This window comes from Lichtheimia ornata (assembly GCF_029851405.1).
Source record: "Lichtheimia ornata isolate CBS 291.66 chromosome Unknown scaffold00003, whole genome shotgun sequence".
NCBI lineage: Eukaryota > Fungi > Mucoromycota > Mucoromycetes > Mucorales > Lichtheimiaceae > Lichtheimia > Lichtheimia ornata.
In genome coordinates, this window is record NW_026695323.1 from 258,566 (window position 1) to 276,410 (window position 17,845).

At 44.5% G+C, this 17,845-nt stretch overlaps 5 protein-coding genes across 5 annotated transcripts; 3 read left to right on the forward strand and 2 right to left on the reverse strand.

The window, feature by feature from the left end:
* Positions 1-191: 191 nt before the first annotated feature.
* On the reverse strand, positions 192-2,159 carry O0I10_001078 (heat shock protein 60; the record flags this gene model as incomplete). The annotated part of the gene is made up of 4 exons (XM_058481176.1): positions 192-669; positions 745-1,493; positions 1,582-1,804; positions 1,873-2,159. The coding sequence occupies 4 exons, from the start codon at positions 2,157-2,159 to the stop codon at positions 192-194; spliced, it is 1,737 nt and encodes a 578-aa protein (XP_058347814.1).
* A 1,511-nt stretch (positions 2,160-3,670) lies between these two features.
* Positions 3,671-4,705, forward strand: O0I10_001079 (uncharacterized protein; the record flags this gene model as incomplete). The annotated part of the gene is made up of 3 exons (XM_058481177.1): positions 3,671-3,723; positions 3,789-4,399; positions 4,458-4,705. 3 exons carry the CDS (start codon positions 3,671-3,673, stop codon positions 4,703-4,705), a joined length of 912 nt encoding a protein of 303 aa, XP_058347815.1.
* Positions 4,706-4,932: 227 nt separating this feature from the next.
* Positions 4,933-6,951, reverse strand: O0I10_001080 (uncharacterized protein; the record flags this gene model as incomplete). The annotated part of the gene is made up of 1 exon (XM_058481178.1): positions 4,933-6,951. One exon carries the CDS (start codon positions 6,949-6,951, stop codon positions 4,933-4,935), a length of 2,019 nt encoding a protein of 672 aa, XP_058347816.1.
* Positions 6,952-7,209: 258 nt separating this feature from the next.
* O0I10_001081 (uncharacterized protein) lies at positions 7,210-8,171 on the forward strand (the record flags this gene model as incomplete). Its single annotated transcript, XM_058481179.1, has 5 exons — positions 7,210-7,312; positions 7,363-7,440; positions 7,495-7,560; positions 7,627-7,864; positions 7,922-8,171. 5 exons carry the CDS (start codon positions 7,210-7,212, stop codon positions 8,169-8,171), a joined length of 735 nt encoding a protein of 244 aa, XP_058347817.1.
* Positions 8,172-8,536: 365 nt separating this feature from the next.
* On the forward strand, positions 8,537-17,800 carry O0I10_001082 (uncharacterized protein; the record flags this gene model as incomplete). Its single annotated transcript, XM_058481180.1, has 19 exons — positions 8,537-8,588; positions 8,653-8,741; positions 8,796-9,405; positions 9,468-9,769; positions 9,831-10,526; positions 10,600-10,920; positions 10,988-12,187; positions 12,239-12,670; positions 12,736-12,990; positions 13,054-13,222; positions 13,286-13,556; positions 13,617-14,406; positions 14,461-14,764; positions 14,831-15,138; positions 15,195-15,432; positions 15,497-15,771; positions 15,828-16,500; positions 16,571-17,486; positions 17,545-17,800. The coding sequence occupies 19 exons, from the start codon at positions 8,537-8,539 to the stop codon at positions 17,798-17,800; spliced, it is 8,157 nt and encodes a 2,718-aa protein (XP_058347818.1).
* Between the last annotated feature and the right edge of the window lie 45 nt (positions 17,801-17,845).

Here is a 17,845-nt window from a genome sequence, read left to right on the forward strand (position 1 = left end):
TGGAATAGCTTTAATTGCTTTTCTTTTATCATTATCATGAAGCTCTACTTGAAGGCGACTTTTATATGTTCAGTTTAATACAAGAAAGAGAGAGGGAGAGAAAAATGTTGGAATGTTGCATGACGAATGTTGTAATGGGTGATGAAAAGGTAAAAAAAAAGATGCCTTTGACTTGTTGGGTAATGTCAAGTTTACATGCCCATACCCATACCGCCCATACCACCCATGCCACCCATACCAGGCATGCCACCAGCAGCACCCTTAGGTTCAGGAGCATCAGTGATCATGCACTCAGTGGTGGTGAGCAAAGAAGCAACACCGCTAGCATCCAAAAGGGCAGTACGAACAACCTTGGTGGGATCAAGAATACCACGTTCGATCATGTCGACATACTCGTTGCAGGAAGCATCATAACCGAAAGAGAACTTGTCAACGTGTTCCTCAAGGAGTTTACCGGCAACAACAGAACCTTCACCACCAGCATTGTCAACAATGGTACGGCAAGGGCGTTGAATGGCTTGACGAATGATGTTGACACCAAGTTGTTGATCAAAGTTGGCAGCCTTGACATTGTCAAGAGCCTTGGCAGCCTTAAGCAAGGCAACACCACCACCAGGAACAATACCTTCTTCGACGGCAGCACGGGTGGCACAAAGAGCATCATCAAATCTATATAACACGAATGATGGATGAGTCAAATTATGACCCCGGCTTATTCCGATTTTGTTCCTCCCATCTACTTACCTATCCTTCTTCTCGCCGACTTCAACCTCAGAAGCACCGCCGACCTTAATGACAGCAACACCACCAGAGAGCTTAGCAAGACGTTCTTGAAGCTTTTCCTTTTCGTACTCGGAGGTGCTGGCATCGTTCATAGCACCACGGATTTGTTCACAACGTTGGTTGATCATATCCTTGGAACCAGAGCCATTAAGGATGATGGTATCTTCCTTGGTGATAGTAACGGAACCAGTAGTACCAAAGAGTTCGGGAGTAGCACGCTCAAGCTTGACATCAAGGTCATCCGAAAAGACGGTGGATTGAGTCAAGATACCAATATCACCAAGGATGGACTTGCGGTTGTCACCGAAACCAGGAGCCTTGACAGCAGCCACTTGGATTTGGCCACGAAGCTTGTTAAGGATACAAGCAGCAAGAGCCTCACCATCAACATCCTCAGCAATGATCAAAAGAGGACGACGTTGAGTAGCAGCGCTTTCAAGAGCAGGAAGAATGTCTTGGAGAAGAGAGATCTTCTTTTCAGACAAAAGGATCAAGGGCTTTTCAAATTCGACCTTTTGAGTCTTGGTATCGGTAATGAAGTAAGGGGAGATGAAGCCACGATCGAAACGCATGCCTTCAGTGACTTCGAGCTCATCATCAATGGTCTTGCCAGCCTTGACAGTGATCACACCTTCCTTGCCAACACGCTCCATAGCTTGAGCAATCATACCACCAACATGCTTATCACCGTTAGCAGAGATGGTAGCAACCTATCATATATAATTGCATTAAATTAGATTTTCATATATACCTCTTTTCCCACGATTTCATCCCGCCACCCGCTCACTATTGACATACCTGAGCAATTTCACTCGAGGTGGTGATGACACGGCTGTTTTCCTTTAAAAAGTCAACAACGGCATCGACAGCAGCTTGAGCACCACGACGAAGATCCATGGGGTTACAGCCAGCTGCAACATTCTTGACACCTTCGGTAAAGATGGCACGAGCCAAAACAGTGGCAGTGGTGGTACCATCACCAGCAATCTCGTTGGTCTTGTTGGCAACGTCTTGAACAAGACTATAAAAGAAGGGGGTTGTTTTAATATCAATTGTAAACAAACATAGGGTCCGACACAACAAACTTACCGAGCACCCAAGTTTTCAAACTTGTCTTCCAAAGTGATAGACTTGGCAACAGTGACACCATCCTTGGTAATCTTGGGAGAACCATAAGGTTGTTCAATAAGGACATTGCGACCCTTAGGACCAAGAGTTACGGCAACAGACTTGGCAAGCACATCAACACCACGAAGAAGAGCAGCACGGCCATCAACACCAAACTTGAGCTCCTTGTGGGAGTAGAAACGCTTAAGGACACCAGTAGCTGAACGCGAGACAGGGCGAGCAGCAGCAGCAGCAGGAAGGCGGAACATGGGATAGCAGCAAGAAGCAAGAAGAAAGTCGAGGAAACTACGCGTTGAACCCGATCCTGCTCGCCATAAATATAACATCTCACACCGCTCGGTGGCTTAGATGCCTACCCTTTCAATGACAGCACTACACATTCATTAGTAACAATGTGGGGAAACCCACAGCCAATGTTGCACATGCATTCATAGTTAGGGTCCCTTTTTATTCATAAGAGATAGCCATCATCATCTACTATGACCATCTACAAAACGTGTCATCTATATACCTATTATTTGGTTTTTTGAAAGAGAATGGGGGTGAATCATTCTAGGCCTGGGGGCGGCTTTTGCTTTTGGAATTTGCGAGATGTTTCCAGGACAAAGATTGGGATTCCAGTTCCGCACGCACGCACGGTGATGATTTGAGCTTCTTTGAACCATTGATGCGATCCCCTCGTGTGACACAGTCGACAAACAACTATAAAATTATCCCACGCCCGCCAACCATGATAGATAACTACCACGCATTAAAGTTTTGGCACTCACCATGATCCCCGATTGTCGAGTTGTAGTAGCCGACATACCAATGATATCATTTCACGGTACACTCTTGACATACACACGCACACAGACCACACCTTCTTTTTAGCAACGGGGAAACATGATCAAAGTGGGCCTGCCTGCTTCAGTTTCAAACCATAAAACAACAACAAAAAGGGTTTCAACAACATACAGCAGGCACACATTACCATTCTTGGAGCATCATCGTGCCCACTCATTGGATGGCAGGTGTTCTGGGGTGTCAACCACTGACAAAAAAGCAAACAATGTGCATCATACCATCTTTTCAGCAAACGCTTCTTAATGCAAACACATTGCATTTGCATGCAGCCATCATGAGAGAGAGAGAGAGCATCATAAATGTCAAATGGGTTGCTTAATCCCTCTCTCTCTCCCTTGTTGCGTGAGGCATGGGAACAAGCTCATATGAAAGGTCCAGTTTTCGTGTGGTAAGTAAGAAAAAGTCAACCCCCTCTCTGAAATTACCTGCATGAACCCGCTACTTGAGGCCCAGCCACCCATTCACAAACAATCAAGCACACAACCACTGCATGAGACACACACACGCACCACCACCACCACAACAGCTGCTGTTGTTGCTGTTGCACATTTTTTTATTCCATCTCCTAGGCAACCACAAAAAAGCGGAGCACCTAGGTCACACCAATAATACCCAAAGGATCGAGAAATCTCAAACCTCAGCAGCAGCATCCCCGTTACAAGGGCGAGACACACAACCAGAGACAACAAACGAAGGGCAGGGGAATAGGCCTACTGGGGTGGGGGTGGAAAGGACCAAGAGAGGAAACTTTTTTTTTTCTGTCGATGCAAACAAAGACCCTCATAGGCTCGGTATATTTAAGCAACCACAAGCGCGTCAATCAAATGATCTTCCTCTTTTTTTTCCCTTCCCTCCTCTCTCCCCCACACCACTTTTTTACCTGTCAACAAAGTAAAAGGAAATACACAAAAAAATGTCGGTTTTGGAGCAACAATGGATGACGATAGCAGGTGGAATGATGATGGGGTAAAAGAAAAAAGCTGATCATGAATACAACATTGACAGGGTATATTGACATCATCATGTTGCAGTAGTAGTAGTGGTTGTGTCGGTGACGGTGTTGCGGTGGATGATCGTTTGCAGGAGCTCGAAACTTCGTTTTGTCGCGACTTTGTATGTTGTGGCCAACATTTACCGGACCTGCACGATTTGCTACATCATTATGAAGAGCATCATGCATGCTGTACTAGTGAGTTGGAAGAGACAACAACAACACCTAATACAGCCATCGAGGTGGCAGCTGCAGCTGCTCCTCCATCCACAACATCGAATCAGGATGGTGCACCTCCTCCTCCCATGTTGGATAATCTTGCATTGGATATGCTATGCAACAGCCATGATTTGACAACCACGATTGATCCAATCAATACCTTTTTTGCGGCAGCAGCATTTCCTCCTCCTCCTGTGTCACAACAAGATGACTTGGATCTCGTGAATGACTACAACAACAACAACAACAACATCGAGAGCAGCAGCAGCAGCAGCAGTAGTGGTAGTGTGAGCGAGGATGAACTTCGAACACCCACTTCACCCATGTCTCCACAACAGCAACCCCTTTGGCTTGACCCTAGCAACAACAACAATTTAGACTGGCTCATGCGCGTCAACCATGCGTTGCTTGCTGCAGATGCATGTGCAGAAGGTGAGCACAAAGATATGACCTATATAGGTTCTTTAATAGCTAAATGAAACTTTGATAGACCCATCTGAACGCCCCTACAGGTGCCAAGTGCGTGGTTGTGGAAAAGCATACAAGAATGCCAATGGCTTAAAGTATCATAAGGCTCATGGTCACTGTAACGATCACCTGGAAAACGATTCCGAGCACCATGCCAAAAAGCCATATCATTGTGCGTTTGGATTGTGTAGGAAACGTTATAAAAACTTGAATGGTCTAAAGTACCATATCGAACATACGCACATGGCAAAGCTTCGTAGGCATTTGTAGTATATTCATCCTCTCTCTCTCTCTCTTTTCTCTCCCCCCTTTTTTGTATATGTATACGCCCCCATGATTCCTTCTCTTGCCCTCTTGATCCCGCGGGTTTTTGTTTACCTCTTGTCATATCCTCTTTTAATCTCGTTCCCTGATTTTCATCCTCCTCATCCTCCTGCATATGTTGTATATAGCTTGATTATCCACAAAAAAGTTTTGTTTATCTCTTTTTTCTCTCTCTAAAATCGGATGTCTACACCATCTATATGAAGTAACTTGATTGATCGACATCGAATGTTGGTATATCCTAGATACAGGTCTCTGCGCCAATTCTTTTTCTTTTTAAAGACCCATCGCACATGATTGTGATCACCGATACATTTCCAATCCTTTTGTGTCATGGCGTAGCTTGCAATTTCCTTTCCATTCTCACTCGAGAGTCGTTGAGCACGTCGTGTGTCAATACCAGAGACTGAAAACATGCTGTAAATGTCGTACAAGTGATACCATCGTGTCAAATCAGAAATCATGGGATCCTCCACCACATCATGCATCCTCTTCCTCTTCATCCATTGTTGATTCCAGTCCAATCGTGAAAGTGAGAAAAACGCCATGGGGTATAAATGGACTTGGGGAGATGTCCAACCAGGGTCGAGACCAAGAACTTCAATGATGATCTTGTCAAAGGTTTGGTGCGGCATGTCGATCATGACACGGCCACCCTCGCTTTCCTTGTACATCTTGTTACACATTTGTATATGCAACTCGCGTAGGCCTCGGCAGTATTCTCCAACATAATTCATCACATCCGTACTGAATCCCATCTCACAAAGTCGTAGTTGTTGAAGCGGATAAAATTTGCTGCTGTTCCCATGGCAACGAAGGGTGGTACGTGCGTTGGTCAAGGTCAGCCGTTTAAGGTTTGGACAACATTCAAGCACTAAATCCAGAGGGCAATCACCATTTAAGAGTCCCATGCACTTGAGATGAAGGGTGGTGAGGCATGAAAAGTCATTGTGTAATGGAATGAGAATCGAATGATGGATATCCTCAAGCCCTTCCCATGCAAATGCTTGCAATTCAGTAGTGTTGGGGTGTAACGTATGTAGCATGGCATAAAAATAATCTTCATCCACAGCGGTAATGTTGTCATCATTGTCATCATCATCCAAGTTCAATCGAAGATAGCTGAGTTTGCGAGGTCGACTCTCTGCTGCACGCATAGCATCTAATAATTCATGATAGGATGGAAATCGGCACCACAAAGTCATATCAATCAATATCAATTCTTGTAGAGGTCGTCCTGATGCAAATGTCAAAATGGATTGTTCGGCTGATGCAATGTCAGCGTCCGAGGCATTGGATACGGCTGCTGTTTCACGCCATGTCAACTCGAAATGTAAACGATCGATGTTTGGGAATCGTGTAGTGAAATACACCAACCAGTAGCACGTGTCAAGCTGACTCTGAACGATCAAGTGTTGTAATCGAGGATACGGTCCATCACGATCCGAAGCAAGTTGACGTTCTTGATCTGACATGAGTAATGCCAAGTTGTGTAGTTCCAAATGCCTTAGCCGAGGAAGTAATCCAAGCACGCTTCGTAATTGTGAATAGGTGAGATAAGTTGTAGGTGGTTCATTCTCATCATCTTCGCCATCAACATCATCCACGGGTTGGAATACGCTGTACAATTCAAGTGTGTCGAGCATGGGTGTAAATGCAAGTAATGCCATCCACTTTTCACCTGCTTGTTGAAGGATAGAATCACCCAACTTGAGATGCCGTAAACTATGACCCACCGTACATACCAACGAGAGCGTTCGATACCATGTTGTTGTCTCAGGGACCTTTTGCAGCTTTCTGAATAATCGCCATGAGCGAGGTACAGCAAGTCGACGCCATGCCGTATGCTTAAAGTCGAGTCTCTCAAGGTTGGTTGCATAGCGTGGTAACATATCCAATTCACAAGCTGACAGCCCAAGATGCCGTGGAGCAATACCAATGTCATTGGCAAACCGTAGACTCTTCATAAACTGGCCAATGGGTCGTCCATGCAAACTCGACGTGGCCAAGCAATCGAAAAACTGCCGTGCTTGCCATCGAGTCGTGATTGTCACATTGCGAAAGCAGAGTCGTCCAAATGCTCGATTCCAGGTACGATTGACATAGATCGCTTCAAAGTGTTGATGAGGATCAGAAAAGTCGGCTACAATCGCAAGGATCTCGAATGGAAGTTGTCGAGGAGGAAAAAGCATGCAAGCAAGTAAGATTGTTGCCCAGCGTGCCACAAACAATCAGACAACATTTTGACTGAAACAAACACAGGCCCTACTTCATTGTCATCATCCCCCCCCCATACAAAGAAAACGGTTATTACTTGAGTCCTTTCATATACGTCATCGTGGTGCTCATGATTCACCTTTTAAGTGGATGTCTATCTTGGTATTCATAGCCACTGCAAACGGGGGTTTAGATGTGAAGGCTTCTGTCAACACCGCCCTCTTTCCTGTTTAATGTGGTTCGCACAGACCTATGACCCTCTTCAAGCTGGATCGATCGATGGCACTGACACTACTCCACACGATCACGCGGTGAAACGAGCACTCAACTCTCATTGTAAGCTCTTGTTGCCATGCAAACGGACTCCTTTGTTAATCGACCAGCAGATGTACCTCCCCGCCAATTGACAACCGATCCCGAAAAGACCATCTTTGTGGGAAGACTGAATCATGCTACAACCGAAGGTGATACAGATGACATGCGTATTTTATTGAAAAGCGACTAATCCAATGCAATAGAAAGTCTGCGAGCATGCTTTGAGCGATATGGTACCATCACGCATCTCCATCTTCCATGCAACATTGGTAAGAGCCTGTTCTCTCTCTCACGTGGGGGGAGATGTATCAAAAGCTGACATTGTATCTTGATAGTCACTGGTACATCCCAAGGATATGCTTTTGTCACCTTCAAGCATCGATATGAAGCACGTGACGCGTATGAAAAGGGACATCGTACTGTATTGGATGAGCATGTTCTTCTTGTGGATTATGAAAGAAGCCGGATGATGAAAGGATGGGTGCCAAGACGATTGGGTGGTGGATACAGTGGCAACAAAGAAAGTGGGCAATTGCGATTTGGTGGAAGAGATAAACCATTTCGATGGCCAACGTAAGGGATGATGATTGATGTGGAATAGGGTGGGTGGTTCTAATAGCGTTCTTTTAGAAAAAGAAGGGATGTGGAAGAAGATCCAATTGTCTTACAAGACCAACGAAGATCGGATACTTGGCGAGTGACAAAGGAAGATGAACGTAAAAGAAGAAGCCATCAATCACCAAGAAGGCGATCACCCTCTCGACATCGCCATCATGTATCGCCCAAACGACAAAGACGTTCTCGATCCCCATCCCATCATCGTCGTCATAGATCATCCACTCGTACTAGCGGATCACGATGGAGACATCATCCTCATTGAATAAAAGCTTCATTTGAAACAGCGACATTTATGCATACTCTTTCACCTACGTTCCAAGCAACGTCGTATTGAAATGTCAACCGATTGAAGAGGATCAAAGACTCTTGCATTCGTCTTCTGCTTCCAAGATCGACACCATTCCACCACTCGTTATCAATGACTATTGCAAAGGAAGAAAGGGTCATCATTGACAGTTTACTGAACCGGCTGTTTGCATATGTAAGTGCGTGCACGCAGCCTTCACTTTAGTTCTTTTGCTCACTCTACTCTATAAAAGCTTCCGTGCAACCAGCGAAGCACTTGCATCAAATCTGATCAAATCGACCTGTTGACTCCTTGTGTGCTTCAAAAGTAAGTGCAAACGCATGCTAATGCAACTATGCTTTTATGCTAATTTCCATCCTCCTTCCCACAGTGGTAACGGCTACTACTATGATCATGTGTTGCTATGCTATCTTTCTAAACGTGTCTCGGTATGTAGTTGAAGCATTGGTGAAACTTGCAACCAAACGGATCACGGTCATAGCCGAAGCGATCATTTCATCATTTGAAGCTGTGTCTACGATCAAGGTATATATAGGAAGGACACCATTTCGCTTGTTGTCATGCTTACCAGTAATCTAGGCTGGATCCATTAATCTCGAGACGGGTGAACCAGTACGCCAAAGCGACATTGCCGAATCGCATTATTTCTTGCTTTGTTTGCTATCAGCATGTCTTGAGCAGTGGCGATGTTCTCAAAAGGAATTCTTGGTGAATGACTATCCATCAAGGCAACAACAACGATCATCATCATCGACGACTCTACAGCAGGAGAAACTCCCTGACACTATCACCAATATCATCTTGAACAACATCATGCCCCATTTACGGCATTATCCTCGTATGGCAACAGCCATCAACCGAGCATCGCAACATCGTGTCTCACGCCTTATCTGCAACAAAGATGCTTCACCTCGTTGGCGATTCATTGATACCTACAATTGCCCATTTGTCAGTGAGCATTGTACAACAGATCCTATTCTTGTGGTCAAGACCTACATCATGTACAACAACATCATCTTTCTCGTCAGCGCTGCAAATTGGAAAGTGACGTTCAACAAGATTGTAGCGGGTCTTGAGTTGCTTACTCGTCGAACGAGTGGCTCCTCGGATGAATGGCATCACCTAGGCGACGTGAGGATACTTGAATATTGTGCATTGAATCAATCTCGACTTAGCAACATCTTATCAGGTACATACATTGTCATGGTGATTTGGGTGATGATGAAACTAAGCCATGAATTACAATTACAGCATTGAATCAAACCATGATGAGAATGAAGCCAGCTTTTCAACGCATGGTGAGCGTCACGGCCTATCATGCAATCTGGGAATGGATGGACATGTTTCCTATGGAATTCGCCAATTTATACATTCGACGACAGCCACCTCGTGGGGATCCTGACAAGCTATTCATGCATTTATATGGTGGATCAAGGAAGAATCTGGTGCTATGGCCTTTTCTCACGGCGCTTATATTACTATGTCCCAACATGTTGTCAGAATCATTACAACTCTCCAATCCCATGGCATCTCTACGCACACAAAAAGCCATTGTAAGTACCTCTCCTCTTTTACGTCATATTGGCTTCATGATCACTCAACGCTTTCTCTTAGTCAGGGTTTCTTTGCACGTTGAAGGAGAGGAATCAACAATTGGATGATGGGCATTTGGATATTGGCATTGTATGCACACTTGACATTTGCAAAGCGGCAGGGATGCTACATGGTCGATGTGAAACAAGGATCCTTCATCAAATTGCCATGAAGGGCAAAAGTGAATTACGAGCAAAGCTGTTCAACTTGGAGAATCCCATCCTGGCTGATTTCTATAGTCTAGCCGGTGATGGTCAAGGTGCCAATATCTATATTGACGTGCATTTCCTCTTGGTGGATTGCTTCATTACGCTTTTCTTGTTGAATCCCCGCTATACCATCTATGATCTATTCCCTGTGTGTGTGCATGAAGAGGCGCCCTTAATATACAAGTCCAGCTTGGTGCGTTCATTACGTTTCATTACCGATTTTTATGCCGAGTTCCCAAGTGATACACCCAACGAAGTTTGGAAACCTGGATCCCCTTTTTTCTACAACCTTGTATGCACCCCTTTGAGAAAGCTGTTTCTTGCATGTACAGCGGTAGAAGCACGTCCACCACCCACTCTCGAAAGGGCTGAAAGTACTGGGTCATCGATTCTATCGGGGGAATCAGGTTCAAAAATGCGTGGATTGTTGGCCAAAAGATCAGAACGTTTGTTCACGGTTTCAGAGTTGCTATTATTGTATTCAGCAGACCCTTTGCTCATGGTTATGGTAAGTACATAATAGGAGGAGGAGGAGAAGGTATATGGCCTATCGTTAATGACGCTATCTTTTTAATGGAAAGGGAAGTGATCGAGATCGAGCAGAACAAAACTTGGATATCGTTACTGCTGTGACACAGTGCTTACAGGAGAGCAACATGGAAATTGTGCGCGCTGCCAGCTTTTGCATTCATCGTATCCATAAAGCAAAGTACATTCCCTATTGGGGCCCAGAAGATGCTTATATGGAGTACTTTTGGAACATGACATCGCATATCGTCCTCACGGTGGCAAAGATACTTTTGGATAAGCAGCTTGAGCAAAGCCGTGAGATCAATCAAATCTTGGTTGTTTTACAAGAAATCTATCATGAAAGGAACACCTTCCTCACGTCAATGGATCAGGTATGTGTGTGTACAACTACGCCATATCATACACTCATTGTATTCATTCTCTTTTGCTCTCATATAGGAATCAGCTCTCAAGGGATGGAATTCGTCTGATTATTTACAAGCTACAATTGGGTTGGAAGTGGCGCTCATGGTGCTTCTATGTTCTCCAGACCAAGAAGTCCTGAACAAGACCTTTCAATGTTTTGGTCTTTTATGCGTTGAAGTGGAGCATCTATTTTACAATGAGAATGGGAGGACGTACGAAGGCAGTAAGAACGCAGCCTCGCTTTTATTGGAAAACTACCCCGTATACAAAGAGATGTCGAAGTTGCATAATGCTGGGATTGTGGCGGGTCGCAAGATGTACCAGAAACGCATTTGGAGACTTTTACGAATGATGCCGCATGATGCACCAGGGCACCTTGTAGCGTGGAAAGAAGTATGGAAACGGTGGAAGCGGTTGAATGCATTCATGATACGATCAGCATCACCAGCGAGTCCTGGTGGACTTCCATCTCCTGGCAGTGGCAGCAATAGCACTTCATCACATACCCGTTCACTTTCTGGATCGAGTACGAAGCTTGCACCTGTTCCCAACACCAGCATGTTGCAAGAAGGCGAATGTGGCGGCAAACCACTCTCACCTGGATGGGGTCAGCAAGTGGGTCGATACACTGAATGGCATAATTATTCTGGTTTCCTTGCATCGCTTGCTGGTGTGTGCTCAATGCAACCGGATTCGGAGCATGTGGATGAATTGGCAGGGCAAGCAAGCCAATTTCTTAGTGAAATGGTGCGTTTACTCTCATCACAGGATGCATTTATACGTGAACGAAGCAAGGATGTCCTTAGCACAGAATTATCGCCCGCCATGCGATCCGCTTTATTACGCCATTTGGAACATACTATTTCGCATTGTGCTGTAGCATCCAGAGGCAATGATTGCATGTTGGCGGTCGAGCACACCATCATCATCCTCACCACCTTTCTCGAAAATGTACAAGATGAGCCAACAAGCGTTTCAGCATTGTCATCCATGCACTTTAGTGATTTGATTGATCAATGTGCGACATACCTCTTTTGCAAAGCTGGTGGCCAAAACAGCACACATACTGGAATCAACATACCACGCATGAGATTACGCTTTGCTCGGCTTTGTGAAGTGATCATGATTACTCGTAAAAAGCATCCATTCATCACATTGCATGGCGAGTTCAAGCTACGTACCAAATTACTTGAGATTATCATTGAATGGACCAGCAGTTTTGGGGCTCTCATGGTAAGTAAATAAGGCCATTTATTATCAATCCCTAACGCTTATAATATATAGAAAGGAGAGACGCTTGTTCTAAGCCCTGGAGGTACAAGTGGCAAAATGACGGATACCAATACTGCTACGCGAGCCACATCGCCTGCTGCTGCTGCATCACCAAGAGGAGACGAAAGCCATATCTATCGAGAGCTTGAACACCAATGCATCCGAGCTATGACATTGTTATTGGAAAAGCTCCCACTTCAGCCAACAGATTTTCATTTGGTGCGTGATCTTACTTATGATGATGGGAACAGCGCCGAGCAGCTTCGATTTCGCTTGTTTTCAAGATACTTCAAATACTTTATGCATCTTCTCTTGCACTGCATCATATCATTGAATAGCTGGAAAATCAGCACAGGATCCGATATCGAGAACGCGTTCAATTGTGATACTGATGAATTCGGTGGCCCTTGCTTTGCTATTCTTTTCTCATCCATCAATGTCCAGGTACGTGTACATAAAACATACCTCTATATCTCTTTGATGCCTTTTGCTCATATCACCACCTAAAGAAATGCATAGAGCGACCTATCCATCCACCTGAATTTGCAGACCTTATTCGAGGCCATACGATTGCTGGATTAGCCAATCTTATCGGTGCCAATGTCAGTGTTGGACTCAAGCAAGCACTACCCATGATGTATTGCCGTATCCATGGTGTAAGGACAGCCTTCTTGGAGATCTTTGCAACGGCTTTGAAACGAGGAGCTAGCTTTGAGGGATTATCAGATACCATCGAAGTTGAAAGATACAATGAGCTGTTGGATGTAAGTAGTAGTAATAGAGTGGCTTTCTTTTCACGATAATAACAAGGGCGGTGATGTATGTAGATCATTACGGATGAACAAGATGATTTTGCTATTGCCATGCTCATGTCCACCTCATGTCCTGCACCAAAAATTGATATCATTGCGAATGGCCTTCTTGCTTGTCTTGGCACTCGAGGAAAGATCACCGAGTTTATCAAAGTTCTCATCACAAAAGAGGTCCAAAATACGGGTAAGTTGACTTGGCAATTCATTTAGCAGCATTGTTGTTTGACACTTTATCATGCACACATAGATGTGGAGGCACAGCTTTTTCGACATACATCGGTTGCCACGCACTTTTTATCGGGTGTTGCTAAGCGATGCGGCACTGAATATATCCAAGAGATTCTTTATCCAGTATTTCGAGCATTGAACAATGAGGAGCTTCCACCTGGCACATCATTTGAGTTGAATCCATCACGATTGAAACCCGAAGAAGATATCGAAGCTAACCGAGAAAACGTTGCCAAGCTCACTGACAAGTTGTTGAGTGCGATTTGTGAATCGGCTGATGCAGCTCCTGCGTAAGTAACCATTATTCATGCATGATGCTTGACATTAATGATGGCCTTTTATATATATAGCATGATACGAGAGATCTGCTACAATATCAGTGAATGTACAAGCGAACGATTTCCAGAGGCACGTTATACGGCTGTGGGAGCCTTTATCTTCCTTCGTTTCTTTTGCCCTGCTATTGTATCTCCTGAATCGATTGGGATCAAGGTGAACATGAATCCAAATCTGCATCGTGGACTATTGCTTGCCGGCAAAATCGCTCAAAATCTCGCCAACAATGTACTTTTCGGTGTCAAAGAGGCATTCATGATCCCACTCAATGATTTTGTCACGTGCAACAGCTATCGTGTCATTTGCTTTATGCGAGATGTATCCATGAAACCCAACTGCCGGCAGGTGGAATATGAAGTCCCTATGGAGAACGAAGATTACGCCTTGATGCATCACATGATGCTTGATAGCATTGACCCTATGGCCCAAGCGCTTTGGAATTCTTGGTACACCCAAGGCATCACCACCGCACGTTCAAGTAATGAGACCCTTGCAGCCGATTATCGAATCAGACAAAAATTTGATCGCATGACCGATTTGCTTGCTCATCTCGGCATCCCACCTGATGTTCGCAGCCAGCACCAAGACTACTATCTCCATGGAAGACCCTTAAAGTATGCTAGCATTCAGTATTCGGATTTCATGCGACGCAACAGTGGATGTGATATGAAAGATATCATACAGCGATCAGCATTTTATGCAAGTGGACGTTCTAAAGCAGGCAGGCCCGTGGTGTATTTTATTCTACGCAGGCTACGATTGCAAGAAAGAGATTATGAGCCAACACTATATTACCTTCTCAAGGTAAGATGATGATGATGATGATGATGATTTCGCATTCCTCATGTTTTATGATAGATTTTGGAACGCGTGTCGATAGAACCTTTCGAGATCTTGATCGATTATACGCTATTCAGTGAGAGCAATTGGTCTGCAGATCGTAGCTGGTTTACGCAATTGATCCTTTTGACACCTTATGAGATCTACAAGAACATCTCTGCCATCTATGGATACAACCCTAATTCAGCACTCTGCGCCTATATGAAAAAGGAGATGATCACGCCTGTCAAGCGATTCGTTCAAAACATCATCTTTGTGACAAGTATCTCGAGTTTACATGCTTACATCTATCCCTCGGAGCTCAGCCTTCCTAAGCTTGGTGGTAAGTATAAGTATACTACATGGCCTTGTTGTTGTTGTTCTTTGGACACTAAAATGGATGACCTAGAAATATTGGAAGAGCCACCTTTGGTTCATTTACGATCCGTGTATCGTATCAATTCGGCCGGCAAACGGATCCCTGTGAGTGTCAAGCTCGGCCAGCATTATGTACAGATTGCTACCAGCAAAAAGCAAAAGATCATTGAAGGTGCAAGCTCTGTGCTTGTGGACGTTTTTGCCATTGCCGATATTGAAGACATATTCCTGGGTCTGACGGCAGATGCGGAAACGGATTTTCGTTTTCGAACAAAGAACAAATCAACGCCTATCATGTGCTCGACAACATCGGCCACTGAGGCATCTCGTTTTGTATTCGTGAGTGCATCATCATCATCTTTAAGAACATGCTATTGACGTTTGTATTGAAATAGGTACTCAAGAATATGAAAAGCCGTAGTCAGCCTTCGAGTGAAGAACAAAAATCGGCCACGGATATGAACATGAATCGCCCCATTCTTCCTGATGACGTCCCTGGCATATTTCTCAACATTGCTCTTTTAAATATGGGGATGAAGGATCCAGAGCTACGTATTGCAGCCTATCACTTTTTGTGCTCGTTGGGTTACGCGTTTCGATTCGAGATCACAAATCAGCTCATTGATGCAAAAGGTATGTATCGAGTCAAGAGAAAAGTGATGCATCATCCATATTGATGAGTGTTGTTGTATGTTAGAAGTCTGCATCCCTGAAAATGATGATACCATGATCAAGATTTTGAGCACCAAGCTTGCCATGACAGAGCCCCAGCTCACCATTGATGTCTTTCGGGAATGGTTTGTGGGTTTCAAAAAATCGCCATCAGCTCGCTATCTCTGCATCAGCTACATTTTGCCTTGGTTCGACAACCTTGCGATGATATGCCATAGAGGCGATGATTATCATGTGCTGTTCAAAGTGAAGGAGATTCTTGGCATGTTTACCGAGCTCACGTATGCATCCGATAACAATGTAAGTAGTGGCCATACTATCATGGTAACGTGTGTTTACAACGATGATGCATGTAGATTCGTCGGCTCTTGCAAAACAAGGTTTGGAAAACGATTTCGGAGCTCGTTGTGGAAGGCAATTATTTGATCGATCTTGCATTGGATACAATCATCAGCTATGCTGAAGTACATGGTGGGATTGGCGTACCGCATACGGATGTGATGGCGGATGTGATTGTTGCCATGTTCAATACCACTATTTGCAACAAGTTAATCACACGACTCAACAAGTTGGTGACCAAGACAGCCTTCAATTGGACATCTTCTCTTATCAACCATCCTCATTGGCGAGATATCATGATCATTGTGCGATTTCTCCTCATGGGCACATTCGATTACAGAGGGCCTGTTCGCAACTTTGTGCCTGAAATCACCCACATTTTGGCCTTGATCGTTGGCGTTGGATCCACTTTGGAGAGGGAGACTGTGCACAGCTTGATGGTCAATATGAAACATGCACTTTGTGTATCAGAACCATTGTATCCAGAAACAATCGAAAGCATGCATCATCGCTTAGAATTGACGGCAGCCCGCAAAACACGCTTGCTCTATGGCCTCACCAAAGAACGTGACGCCTTCTCTGTCAATTTGGAAACAACCACTGATAGCACGGACTCCGTACCATTGATTGCAGTCGAACGTGTAGTCAACAACTTGATGATCGGCACAAGGACCGTGGCACCCACTGCAGGTATACTACAAAGAGCACACATGTATATAGTATATGCAACATCATTGCTGAAAAAGGAAACATCCATTAGACATTGCCAATGCATGGCGTTCACGTTGGCTTAGTTTGGCTACAAGCGTTGCATTCCAACTCAATCCTGCAATACAGCCACGCGCGTTTATTGAGATTGGTTGTTTGGCCCAAGAAGGGGTGGATGATGACCTTTTATACCAGATTTTGGTCGCTTTGGACTCTGCTTTATGTGCCAGCCAAAGGACGGTGGTATTGGGAATCGTCATGTGTTTACGAAATATGGTGTCGAGTTTACCAAAGCACTCTCGTTATCTTGTGCCACTTTTCTGGATTGCTATTGCATTGATACAGCTTGGTGATGAATCACTTTTTCCTTATGCATTGGAGCTTGCCATATCAGTTGTGAGGACATTGAACGATCGACATTTATTTCGAGGTACAAGAACTACAGCAAATCTCTTGTTGGACGCACGACGTGGATGGGCAGATGATCTTGGCAAACGTTTTGACCAGCTTTCGGGGGTCAACTTTGAAAAGTATTTTTCATTTGCTATTGTTGCCTTGTTGCTGCATCATGGCATGAACGACGTTGAACTACGAAGCGAGAGTTATGCTGCCATTGAAGAACTATTATCACTTGAGCTGAAGCTGGCAAATCATGCCAATGCAATCGAACAGGCGGCGGAGGGGAAGGAGAAGGATAAAAAGCAGCAGCAGCAGCAACAACCATCAAAGAGCAGCAATAATGATGAAGATTACCAAGTACTCGGCTATGTTGCTGGAGTCTCTATAAGGAATCCTGGGGCTGTGAATATGGATGATGTGATTCGACAAGATCAAGGGATTCAGGTACTGTTCCTGACATTGCTTGCATATCAAGTGAATGCGTTGGAGGAAGCCGATGTTGCCAGGATCAGCTTGTATTCTACATTTTCCGAAGCAGCAAGACTTATACCGAAATCATTTTCAATCATGTGAGGAGGATGATATTTTATTCAAACAACATGCTAATCTCTTTATGCTACTATGTAGGTACGACTCGCTTGTGCCTAAAATGAACAAGGCCGTATATACATCATCCGATCCGGAAATGCTGAAATCCATCGAGTCGATTATTGTGGTGGCATGCTCCAATCGTCAAATTGATGAGAGGAAAAGGAATCAACGAACGCTCAAGCATACATTGGATGAAATGGGCTTTTGGGGGATCTCCAACAAAAGGAGGAAACGAGAAGCCATTAATTATACTGCACTAGCATGCGATGTGATCAAAGCTACTATTACATGAATAAAACCTCGTGTGTGAAATGGGTGCATAATTTGGGCATTGATG